Source organism: Rhinolophus sinicus, linkage group LG15, assembly GCF_036562045.2.
Source record: "Rhinolophus sinicus isolate RSC01 linkage group LG15, ASM3656204v1, whole genome shotgun sequence".
Lineage (NCBI taxonomy): Eukaryota > Metazoa > Chordata > Mammalia > Chiroptera > Rhinolophidae > Rhinolophus > Rhinolophus sinicus.
The window spans coordinates 45,843,545-45,856,166 of NC_133764.1; the positions used below are offsets into that span (position 1 = coordinate 45,843,545).

A 12,622-nucleotide genomic window follows, 5' to 3' on the forward strand; every position below is an offset into this window, starting at 1 on the left:
TGTGCCCTGATGCTCATTTAAGCTGTGACTTCTTCACGCATCTCTCTTTAATTGCCGTGTCCTAGTTGAGGCAGTCCCCTTTGTTCACCTGGACAATTCAACAATTTCCCGATTGGTTTCCCTATGTCCCCTCTCCAGTCCCTTTAAAAGTCCTTTTAAAGTAAAGATGTGTTCAGGTCACTTCCTTCGTTTAAAATCTTCAATGACTTTCAACATAGAGAAAAAAATCTTAACTCCAACTTGATATTCAAGGCTTTCTCCTTCTCTGCCACACAAGCTGCACTCTGGTCGTGATGTGTGACTCGAAGTTCCCAGATCACGGCACGCCTTCTCCTGCCACTCCACCCTCCCTCACGCCATCCCCTCTGACGGGAGGACCCTTACCTGTCACCGTCTTTACATGCAAAGCTTCTGCTTGTCCTTCAAGTTTCTGCTCCAAGATCACCTCTGGAATTTTCACTAGCCACTTCCAGCCAAAAAAATTCCTCTGTTATTTTTTCATGTGTCTGCCTGCTTGCTCAACTGTGACCTCTGCTGTGTGAGGGACAGAGCCCATGTCCTGTTCAGCTCTCGCTCTGCTCCCAGGATTGACACAGTTGAGTAGATGTGTAAAGGTGGTGGCTGAAGAAATGTGAGATCAGCCCTCTCGGTAGGAGCGCCGCTTGTTTCCCTTGGTCTCTAGTCAGCCAGCCTTGAACCTGGATTTTCACCTTTCACATAGGACAACTTGATTGTATGGGGGAGGGGTAGCCACCAAAATGTCGGTCTTCAGAATTTTCTCAAGGGGTTAAAGTTATGGTGGTTGGAGTAGGAGTGTGAATTATGTGATGTAGCTGTAACTCGATATGCCAAGGGAGGGATGTGGACTGGGGACTACTTCCTCTTGGTACCAATGGCATCAGGAGAATGACAGCTGTCACTGCCCTTTGGGTGGAAGATGCTGCTGGTGGGTCAACAGGCATTTTTCGGTGACCAGAGGTTGCACCAAACCCCCACCCTTCGTCACATCCTGCGCTTCTCATCTCATCCCATGAGGTGTCAAGGCCTGGCTTTCCCCTGCCTGAGAAATTGGACTTTGTTTCTGGGCCTTTAGTCTGCAGATCGAGGGGTGGTAGGAGAATAGGAAAGGCTGGCTCGGTTTATACTGGAAGAGAAAAAAAAGTGTGGGAGGGTAATGGCTGAGCTTGGAAGGTGTTTGGAATAGGATAGAAAAGTCTGGCAGCAGCTGTCCCCCTGTGTGAGGGATTAATAAAGTTAAGGAAGATTTCAGGGACTTTCACTGAGCATTGGGTGTCATCTCCTGGCGCCCCTTCCCTGCAGCTGCCACCCTCCCCCATGCCCTGGTGTTGAGCAAAACTGTACTGGACACCCTTTTCTTCTGAATATGGGCCTATTTCTTTGAATGGGACACCGTATGTAGAAGTGACTTCAGGCCAAGCTTTAGACATGTTAAACTCTTATCTCACCTGGAGAGTGGGCTCTGGGTCTTGTTCATTTTCTGCCCTTCCCCTCACCCCACAACCCAACACTTGGCCAGCACACCAAGAGATGCCGCCATGTTTCCTGAAAATGATGGAGTAGGTCAAAGACAAGGCCAGGAGGGGATGTGGCAGTAGTGGAGGGTCCTCTGGGTAGAATCACCTTGGGGTCTGCATGGGGAGGCAATCATATGGAATGAGAACTCTCGCAGGAGGCAATGCTGGTGAGAGGAGAACCGAGAACACCACGGGGATTGTGGAGAAGGCAGCAAGACAGGGGTTTTGTGGGCCTGGATTTCTTGGAGAACCTTCTCAAACAAACCTCAGTCACCCTGAGACTAAGACACCCTCCTAGAATCTCAAGGGGGGAGGGAGAAGAGTGGTAAGGATGGTGGGCAAAACTCAGATGCATCTGACGGGTCGTTTATTTGCCTCCTCCCCACCTTACATCCACTGCTTACAATGCTGTAGGGAGGACCCGCCCAGCATTTGCAGGCCGGGTTTGAGCGCTGGCTCCACCGTTTGCCAGTCATAGGATCTTGGGCAATCCATTTATGTTTTTTCAGTCCTCGTGAGATGAGGGAGAGCATTTTTATTTACCTCATGTGTGAGTAAATGAGATAATGCATGTAAAATGCCTGCTACCTCTTCAGCACTCAATATAATAGCCACAGGCACTAATTATTACCATCATTATTAGCAATATTTTGAGAAAAGGACTGAGAGCTTTTTGCCTTCCCAAAGGCAGAAGGACTTCAAGCCCCTGCCACCAAAGGCTGTAAAGAGGGGTGGGATGGAGAGAGGAGGGAGGAGGGAGAGGTTACCGAGGGCAGGGGCGGGCGGGGGGGGGGGGGGGGGAGCCAGCGAGCCTCGGTGAATCATTGGGCTTTTCCTGCCACCTAGTGGCCTCCTCAGCGTTAGGCCACCCAGCTGTCCCCTCAGGTCTGGTGGTGGTGGGGTGAGGCTGAGCTTAAATATTCCTGAACACGGTATCTCCACTTCTCTGTGGCCCCCCATTTAATGCCCTGTCCCTTTGGGGACCCTGGCCTATGCCCCATCGTCCACATGGCCCTTGTGTGGGGGACAAGAGCCCTTTCTCCTTTGTTCTCTTGGCTCCCAGGCAGTGTGGGGAGCTGAGGCAGACACCCCAGGGGCTGGTGGAGGCCACTCTAGGCCCTCCCCACCTCCACTGGCTTGATGATTGCAAGTGGTAGTCTTGCCCCAGGGGGTGCCAGGGCCTCCCAGCGCCCATCTCAATGCCTGCCTTCTGTAAATACGTACTACTTGGTGCAGACATGGGGTGAGGGTTCTCCTGAGCCTTCCCTTCCCACCTTCCCCAGAGGATAGTGCCTATCATCTCCAGGATGAGAGGAAGGGGAGACAGAGACCTGCATCCAAAGATGTGCTGCCGAGGGACCCAACTGGGGCCTCCGACTCAACTTGGTGTCTGGGTCTCTCATCATCTCCTCTCCCTGTGGGGAGGTGCCCTCCCCTCTGAGGAGGCCTCCTGGAGTGATGTCCTAGTTGCATCATGTCTGACTGCAGCTGTGACTATTTGAGGAGGGCTTTGACCCTGGGGGAGGGGCTTCAGGAGGAGGCCAGTATTGAGCTGGGAATTCAGGGTCAGGCATCCACAGGCATAAGTGTCTGCCTGCCACCCACTGCCCTGCCTACCCGGGATGCCCACTTTTCCTCTCAGCCTTGCAGCCTCAGCTGCACCAGACCAGGATTGCATCATTCTTGGCTTTGTTTGCAGAGCAGCAGGTGGAGGAGGGGGGCCTGCTGCCCACCAGTCCCCTTCCCTCTTATCTCCTTCCACTCCCTCCTGGGTAATCCTCCTCCTTCCTCCCTTCTCGGGCCCATGGCACCCCAGGAATTGTCTGCTTTACCCCAAGGCTCTCAGCTCCCTTTCCACATTCTCCCGCTCCCCAGGGAGCCCCGGAAGCTCCAGAGGCAAAGGGAAGGAAGCTGAGGGGCAGGGACCAGCACCAGGCTGGAAACTGCCCTCATCATGTCTGCTCTCCACCCGGTGGAAGATAGTTGTCACCACCCAAAGGAACACCTGGTTGTAGCCACGGGATGGCTTCCCAGAATTTGGGGATAAGGTCAGACATTGTCACCTGCTAAACTAATGCTAATAAGAGTCAGCATAAGATAAATTAATTACGCTCTTTGTGGAAAGTATTTCTATTGAGTATTTATGTGCTTGGTCTGAGGATGAGACATTTTGTACTTACATCTCATGTGCTCTTTCACCAGACCTATGAGGTGGTGCTGTTATGGTTCCTGGTTTATGGATGAGGAAGCTGGAGCTTAGAGAGGGGCGTATACCACCCAGCTACTAAGTGGCAGACCTTGGATTTGAACCTTGGTCTATCTTCCTACAGTGTGACTCAAAGCCTCTCAAAGAGATTATTGGAAAATATAATGCTAACCAGACTTAGACATTTTTTACCCCAAAAGGAGGTTTTTGCCCAAAGATATCCATCCAGAGACAAGACTGTCCTCTTTTAATCTTATGAAGGAGATAAAATAAGATACGTGTCAAATGAGCTGGTCTGAGCTTTGCCTCCATCCCCCACTGCTGTCCCTTTGAGGTAATGCTGTTGCTGAAGGTTCTGGCCCACATGGGATGTAGAAACAGGAAACAAAGAGCAGGAGCTTGTGGGGGGTCCAGCCTGCCAGGGAAAACTGGGGGGTTGCGCATGTGGACCCTGCAGGCTTGGGCAGAGACACGTGGGTAGTGCCATCCCTTCCTTTCACAGGGACTCTGCTTGTGAGCTTCCTACTGTGCTCAGGGTGTGTTGATAAAAACAGCTTTAGGGTTTAGCAATCTAGCCACCATAACTTTGGTTGGTAGGAGTCTAGTCCTCAGGACCAGCTCAGCATCTTTGGGGATAGACAATTCTCCAACTTGCAAAGCCCAACCCCAGACCTCAGGTCTGGCCAAGCAGCCGCTGTTTCAGAAGCCCAGCACGGACAGCTGCTGGCACCTTGACCTCCTCCTCCTCCTTATTTGTACTTCTCAGTGGCTGCTTCAGCCCTGAAAGAGAAACACAGGGAAACCAACTGGGAAGAATGGAGCCCGCCTTCCAGAACCCAGGGTCCAGCTCCAGCACGGTCTGGAAAAGGCCGGGTCAGGGTCTGAGGGACATGCTTGCTGGCTGGCACTCTGCTTTGTCTCCTGTCTCTTTAGCCCAGGACAGACTCCATCTGAAGTGACAAAGGGCCCCATTGACCCCATAGCCTTGTGACCCCACCCAAGTCTGTTCCGCCCCTTCCCAGGCAGCCAGCAGGACACTCACTCGGGCAGCAGACAGGGGCCATGAGGCCACTGAGAGGGCACGGCAGGGAAGCCAAAAGAGGCTGCAGCCAGTGAGGTGGGGAAGACTGGGAGTGCCTGGGTAGTACCCACCAGATCCCTGAGAGGAGGGGCAGCCAGGGGTACAGGGCCACCAATTCTCTTGGCTGCAGTCCCAGGGGCAAAGCAGCAAATATCCTGCAGGGCCAAAGCATGGGAGGGCTGGGAGAATCCAACCTCAGCCCCAAACTGTGCTGCCCTGGAGCTCAGGGCCTCCCCAGCCTGCATTCCTGCCTCCCTGCCCCCAGCATGCCCCCCACACCCAGCCTATAAAGCCCCCTTTGTCTGGGCCCACTGAGGATCTTAACTCTCCCATCTCAGCTTCCCACCCCCTGCCCCCTCACCCTCTGGTGCCTAACGAAGAGACCAGGGTGCAGTGAGAAGTGGTAAAACCCCCTTCATGCCGGCCTGGGCACTGGCCCAGGGGTTTGGGCAACCAGCCTCTGCACAGTGATGCCCCTCCCCACTGCCTGCCTCAGGGCAGGTTAATTCCCACCCCTGTCCACTCAGGAGTCTACCCTCCTGCCCTGGGCAGCCTGCCTGCCTCTCACATGCCTGCTCATGTGATGCCCCCCTCAATTTGGCCCTGCCTTGTGAGGGGCAGGACCGAGGTGCAGTGGGCAGTCAGGAGCCAGCCCTGACCCGGGGTGGGTGAGAGGAGGAGGCAGTCTTTTTGCCACCTCCTTGGCTTTCACTAGAGTGGGTGGCCCCATGACCTACAAGTCAGGTTCCCGGCTGGTATCCAGGGCTTCAGATGACCCTTTTCTGGCAGTGTACAAACAGTTCAGCCATCTTCCTTCTTGGCACATATCTGGGGCATGCACAGGGTGGGCGGCAGGAATCTCCATCTTGCTCCCCACACCCAGTCCAGGGCTTCAGAACACATTTGAATAGAGGGTGGACCGTGGCCACAGGGAGTGCCCTGGCCCCACCAGCTCCTGTCCTCTCAGGGTCACAGGGTCCAGACTCTGGTTCACTGGGTGGGGGCAGGGCAGTGTCTCCCTGTGTGCCAGGCTCTGTGGGTATCTCTGGCCTGTTCTCAGGCAACGCCCGAGATGGGGCACCATCATCCTAGGAGACAGTGGTCTGGGCCATGAGGTCAGCTCTGTCATCAACCTGTTGTGTGACCTTGGGCAAGCCCCTCTGTGGCCTCTGTAAAATGAGGGGTGGGGCTGCTCTTACTGATAAACCTCAGGAATGAGAGGGGCTTCTCTTGGAGGAGGTCTTCTCTGAATAACAGTGCCTCAAAGACAGGCAGGACAGGGGGTGCTGGCAGTGAACCCCTGCGTGTATGAGGAGTGTGTGTGCATTATACGTGCGTGTGATTAAGTGCGTGTGCACGCGCGTGTGTGCATGTGGGAGCGCGGTGCCTCCACCCGCGTGTGGGGAGGGTGGGAGGAGAGGGGGCGGGGCCTGCGGGGTTGGGCGGGGCGGGGCGGGGGTCTGAGCTGCCGACTCCAGGCGCTGCTCCCGCTCGGCGGCGGCCGGGTGCTGTACTGTTGGGGCACATGGAGGGGCCACCCCCTGCCCCCCGCGGAGCTGGCGCTGCGAAGACCGCATAGCTGGCAGCAGCATGGAGCAGGTCAGCGGGCGCGGGACGCGGGGCTCTGGTGCGTGTCTGGGAGGGGAGGAGGACTATAAGGACACGGTGCGGGTGGGCGCACGGCGAGGGAGGGGGACGCGCCACCGCGGGAGGGGTTGGAGCTCCTGGTGGGGCCGGGGCTCTAGGGAAGGGATGGGGCTGGTTTGTGTACACACACACACACACACACACACACACACACACTCGTACCCCCCACCACTGACTCACAGGGAGGTGTGCACACAGGGAACACACGCCTCTTTCCCCATCCCATCCTCCTCCAGAAAGAGAGCACCTGCATTTAGAAGCCCCCCTCCCCCGTCGGTAAGGTCCCAGCCCCTGCTAGGATCCAATGCCTAAGGGGGCTGCAGGCTCTGCAGAATGAAAGCGTGACAGGAGGCAGGGTGGCTCTCCTAGGCCGTACAACTACCTCTGACGCCCAGACCCCCCTGGTGGGAACCCAAGGTACAACTGTCCCCCTTCCCCCTACACATCAGGGGTTTCTCCCAGCCAGGCTCCTCCTCCTCTCCCAGTTACAGCAGCTGCTGCCACCATTTCATAGGAGTGAAACGAGGGGGTGGGCTGGGAAGCCTCTCCATATGTCCCCCAAATACAGACCTGCAGCCCTAGCCAGACTTGGGGGTCTCTCTTTCACACGGTTTCCATCAGAAAGGAGTGGAGTGAAGGCCCCCTCAGTTCAGAGCTCCTGACCCCCTCCAGGGAGCTCAGCAAATCCTGGATGTTCAGGGCTAGTCCCCTAAGTGAGCCCCAGAGGGCCCTATCCTGACTAGCAGCCCCTGCTCTACGAGGTGCCACAGCCTCCTGTGGGCAGGAGTGAAGGGGTGCTCCTGGGGCTGCCTTGCTCCCTGCCTAATCCTAACTTGGCGCACAGTCTTGGGGTGGGGTCTGGAATGGTGAGGTTTTCTGTCCTGCGAGTGCCTGGAAGTGCTAGGCTTGTGCACACGCCCAGGCTCCTTGGGGCTGCTCTGCTGAAAGCAGTGGCCTGGGGCCTTGGTCTCTGAGACCCCTCCCTCCAGACTGAGCCAGCCCCCTGGCCTCTGGCAGAGGGGTTCATGGGCTGCCTGTGATGGTGGTGAGGAGGGGTGTGAGGAGTGGCGAGGGAGGCGCGAGGGCTGGGTGAAGTCAGGGGATGGGCTGATCCTAAATTCTGGGTTTGGGGAGGGTCCCAGGGAGGAGGAAGTGCCCTGGGCATCTTCCCTGGGCCTGGCGTGATGTTCGGTGCAGGGCTGTGGGCTGGTCTAGTCTCCAGGCCTGTTTGACATCTTGGTTGTTAATTTAAATGGCCAGTGGCAGCTCCCTGGAGCACCAGGCCTGGCAGGGGGAAAGGGACTCAATTCGTCATTATCTGCTGTTGTTGTCATACTGAATATCTTCAACTCTACTCTATAGGTTTTTTTTTTACAAAAAACATTGGTGGGGGGGACAGTACTAAATGCCACTGAATTGCTCGATTTAAAATAGTTAATTTTATGTTATGTGAATTTCATCTGAATAAGAAAAAATAAATAAAGAGGAGCAGGGATAGGAGCCACCACCACTTCCTGCCTACATGGCCCTAAATGCATCTCACTGGAGATGCCCCTAGGCCTGCATTGCTACTCAAATCAGCCCCATGTTCGCCTCCATCAGCCTCTGTACTTTTCCTGGGGATCAGCTGCTTGTTTCCCCGGAGGGCAGAGACTGTCTCTCCTGTGCTCTGGCACCATGGAAGGGAGAAGGAAGCCGGGAGGAGGGTCAGGACATTGGGCTCCCGCCCTGGCCCCATCAAAGGGACACTGGGAGGCTGTAGACATCTGTCCTCTCTCTGGGCCACTGTGAACCCCCTATCAGCTGTGCTGAGTGGTGGCTTTCCCTGTCCTTTCTACGTGTCCTAGGACACCTCTGCTGAGGAGCACAGCAGCCAGCCTGTCCCCTGGACCATGAGCTGCCCCACCAATGGGGACTCTGGATCATTAGCACAAAGCACAACCGTGGGGGTGCCCAGGGTGATGTCAACGCCTTAAGGCAGCCCCAGCCCTGCCAGCCCCACGAGTGTTGCCAGCTTTCTCGATGTGTCAGAAGCATGGTGTGTGTGGGGTGCTTCTGAAATCAGAGCTTCTTTTGCGGCACCAGGAGGAGCTCCTATTTTAAGTTTCCCATGTGCTGAGCCCTCTTGTAAAGCAAAGAATCCTTTTATAGTGCAAGAACCGCCCTGATGTGTCTGTTTGGTATGTGTGGATTTTGGCATGTAGGGTTTCCTTAAAGGGGAGCATGCCTGGAATCTCTCACAGGGGCTGGAATTGCCCCCCTGTGGTCAGTGCCCTACCCCTCTTTCCTCTACATCTAACGCCCCTCACTCCTGCTCAGGGCTGGCTCAGGGCCAGACAAGGCGAGGGGAGCAGCTGCTGGGGATTTCCAGAGCTTCCAGGGAGAGGTGGGAGCCACCCCTCTCCTCCTCCTTTCACCCCTCCCCTTTGTTCCTCTCTCCTTTCTCCTTCTCTTCCCTTCCTCTACATTCCTCTCCTCTACCCTCCCCCCCCCCCCATAAGGGCAGAATAGAGATAGAGAGGAGAGTGGAGCAGACCCAGCTTGTGTGCAGGGATGTGCAGAGGCGAGGGTGGGGCTAGGCAGGGTCTGGGGGCCTGTGGCAAAAGCAGGGCTGCAGGCCAGTTGCTGGAAGAATGAAAGACCCCTCACATAGAACCATGGAATTTAACATCTTGGAGCTGGAAGGGACCACCTGGCCTAGCTCCTCCTAGAGGGGTTGTGCTATGTAGAAAGAGCAAGGGCTTAACATCAAACTTCAGCAAGTTACCTAATCTTTCTGAGCCTGTTCCCTCCTTTATTTGGTGGGGCTAATAATACCTGCTTTACGGTGTTGTCATAGGCAGTACATGAAATAATGTTTGTAAAGAGCTTGGCGTGTAGTATAGGTGCTCAGCACATTTCAGTTCCTTTCTTCTCCAGCTTGGTGTTTTCAACCTCCTTCTAGGGGATGTCTTGTTCTTATAAGTCATCTGTTACCTATGTATACACTGGGCCACTGCGTCTTCAACTGCCCTTTGTCACACAGCTGAGAGGCTGCAGGTCTCAGATGCCAGCCCAAGGTCTCTTCCTCTCCCACACCATGACAGAGGTTCCCCAAACATGGTTCCCCCTAGGGGCTGCCAGTTGACAGAGGCATCTTTCATCTACCCCCTGCCCTGATACCAGAGCTTTGCTGGGTGTGGTTTGCTTGCCTTGCTGCCAGCCCAGAAAAGCTAGAGCCTCTCAGTCCCACCCCAAGCCTGTTGTCCAGAGGTTATTGGGCTAAGGCTCCAGCTGTTTGGCCGGTTGTAGGTGTCCCTCGGCCCCAGCCTGGCCAAGGGTCTGTAGCTTCCCCACCTTGAGGGGTGTTCAGATAGGATTCCTCTTTCTCAGGGCACGGGCAGCAGGATGAGGGTGGGGACTGGAGTTGGTGTGGTCTTGAATGCACTGCTGCCCCACCCTACACCATTAAAGATGCTCAATGAGGTCCACTCTATGGGATCCCTAGGGCTTCTGCCAGAGCCTGCGCCATGTAGCATTCTCAGCCCTCAGCCTTCAGGCCTCCTTTTCTCTGCCATTTGCCAATTCAGGGCCTTCATGGTCTAGGCCAAACACTGCCTCCCTCATCCCCTGCCTTCTCCCCTCATTATGGAACTCCCACTTGTTTCGCTCAATGCTCGTCTTGCACCACCATCACGGCACCATCCCAGCCATCCTTTGCTATGTTTGTTGCCCTTCCTGGAATTGGCGCTCATTGTGGGCAGGCATATCCACTGGTTCATTGCACTGTCCCCACCACCCCACAGAACAGTTTGCATGTAGTCAGCACTCAATAAATGTCTTTTGATTTGAATGAACTGGGCCCCCACTTGCTTTGGAGATGAAAATTGAGGTGTGTGTGTGTGTGTGTGTGTGGCGGAGGAGGTTGGTTGACTATGGGGACAAGCAAAGAACCTGAGGGGTGAAAGACAGAGGCACAAGAACAGGTACTGTCTGTCCTCTGTAGTCCTGCCCTCCTGTCATTCTCCACCAGGGGGTGCTCTTTCCCCTTCAGTGGAAGGACGGAAAAGTTGTGGCCAGGTATATGGCCACCTGTCCTATAACCCACCTTCCATCCATTGTCTTTCCTTTTCAGCTCACAGCGTGCTTTGAATATATTATCAAATGTGAGCCCCAAATCAGAGGCAGGCAGAAAAGCCCTTATTGTTTTCATCTTGCAGAGGGTGCAACTGAGGCTCAGAGAATGTGCTTTTCCTCAAAGACATACACAGCTACCAGGTGGGTAGGATGGAAACCTGAACCGAGGTGTTTAGACCTTGGGTTCAGTGCTCCTTGACGACACTGTACAACACCTTGACAGCTCCTGGGCCACACCTGATCCTGACCCTGGGTGGCTCTGGTCTGGGGACTCTCTGACCTTCCCCCATGCTCCTCTCCTAGTCCTGGGAAGATGGGTTCTTTTCCCTCCACTCTTCTCACACCCCCTCAGGCTCTCTCCCTTGGTGCCTGCTCCTCAACCAAAAGGCCTGCTCAAGTCTCCCTGACCCAAATGGGAATGTGCCTCGCTCATGGCTCACCTGTGTTCCTGGATGACCTTTCCTGCTAATTCTCATAGTAGGTGTGATTCTACTACCTCACCCCTGATGTTCTTCTCCACTGCCCAATCTGGTCTCTGCCCCCACCCACCCTGAAAGTGACCTCTCTGCCCAACACAGTGCCACTTCCTCCAGCCACTGGCTTCCTCTCAGCCTTCCTCACTGCCTCTTCCTCCCTCACCTGCCCCTAAAACTGGGTGCCCCTTGAGTCCTAGTTCACATCTGGTCTCTCTGCACTATCCCTGGACAATGTGAACCACATTCTTGGTCAACTGATGACTTCCAAAGCCATGTCTGTAGCTCAAGTCTCCCTTCAGGGAGAGGGACCCATGGCTTAAGCTGCCAATCACTACTCCACCGGCAACACAGCCTCAGGATTAAGTATGTGGACTCTGGAGCCCAAATGTCTGGGTTCAAATCCTGTATGGCCTTGGGTAAGATACTCAAGTTCTCTGGGCTTCAGTTTCCTTATCCATAAAATGAGGAATACAATTTCTATTTCACAGCCCCTTTATAAGGCTAAATTGGAATAATACATACAAAGGACTTAGCACAGAGCATGTCCCCTCGTCCTGAGGATACTTGAGGCAACTGGTCTACCTAATATTCTGAACCAGAAACCTTGGAATTCTTCTAGACTCTTCTATCTCCTTCCCGCAACACCCAGTTGGTCACCAAGTCCCAGGCGCCCCCCAGGGGCCTCTGATATTCCTTGCCCCTGCCCTGGTGCAATGCCCCACCCCTCCTGTCCTCCATTTCTTTTCACATTGAGCTACAGTTGCCATGGTACATCTCTGCTTAAATCCTGCTGCAAGCCAGGCTAAAATCTAAGTGCCTCAGGCCCAGTCACTCCAGGGTCACATCCCCAGCCTCATTTCCTTCCTCTTCCCTCCATGCTTCCTGTCCAGTACCCTCCACTTGGCTCCAGCCACACCCATACTGCTGGTCTGCGCTCTCCTGCCTCCCAGACTTTGTCCATGATAGTCCATCTCCCCCCTTCCTTACCCTGCTCCCTCCCCATCCATGCAGCCCCCCAAAACTCAAGGCCACCTCCTTCTGGAAGCCTTCGTCTGTTTCTTCAGCCTAACATTGCTGCTTTTCTGGAAGCTCGCTCTACAGTCAGGATTAATAAGACTTGGACCCCCTCAAGGGAAGGAGCTGGGCCTTATCTGTACATCCCCGGGAGGCCACGTCCACTCCCCCACCCCCTCATATATTAGGGCTCCCAACAAGCACTTGTGAATGCAGAAATGTGATTGGGCTGGGAGAGGAGTTTAGTAAGAGAGAGAGTGTAAGGAGGGTCCTCAGTGAGGGACACCCTCCATCCATGTTGCACTGTACTGCCTGAAACCCCCGAGAAAGAGTATGCCAGGAAGAGAGAGGATTTGGGGTGGATGGTGGGATGCAGGGAGAGAGATGTGGTGAGTCAGGGGATGGGGAGCCTAGGTGAAGAGGAAGGACTGGAAGAAGAGGTGCTGGAGAAGATGGATGGGGGAGGGCTGGGACAGGATGGGGTGCGGGTCAAGGTTCAGGAAGAGGTGGGAAGGGCAGCAGGGTGGGGGCAGAGCGGACTTTCTGG

At 54.9% G+C, this 12,622-nt stretch overlaps 1 protein-coding gene across 2 annotated transcripts in view; it reads left to right on the forward strand.

Annotated features, from left to right (window-relative positions):
• The first annotated feature begins 6,274 nt into the window (after positions 1–6,274).
• The window catches only part of ARHGAP23 (Rho GTPase activating protein 23), a 74,730-nt gene continuing 68,382 nt past the window's right edge, over positions 6,275–12,622 (forward strand). The window contains exon 1 of one of the 2 annotated variants that reach the window (XM_074319821.1): positions 6,275–6,421. In XM_074319821.1, the coding sequence (XP_074175922.1) occupies positions 6,413–6,421 (9 nt within the window). In that variant the 5' untranslated portion in view covers positions 6,275–6,412. The remainder of the gene's footprint in view (positions 6,422–12,622) is intronic. The other variant, XM_074319824.1, reaches the window with a different exon arrangement.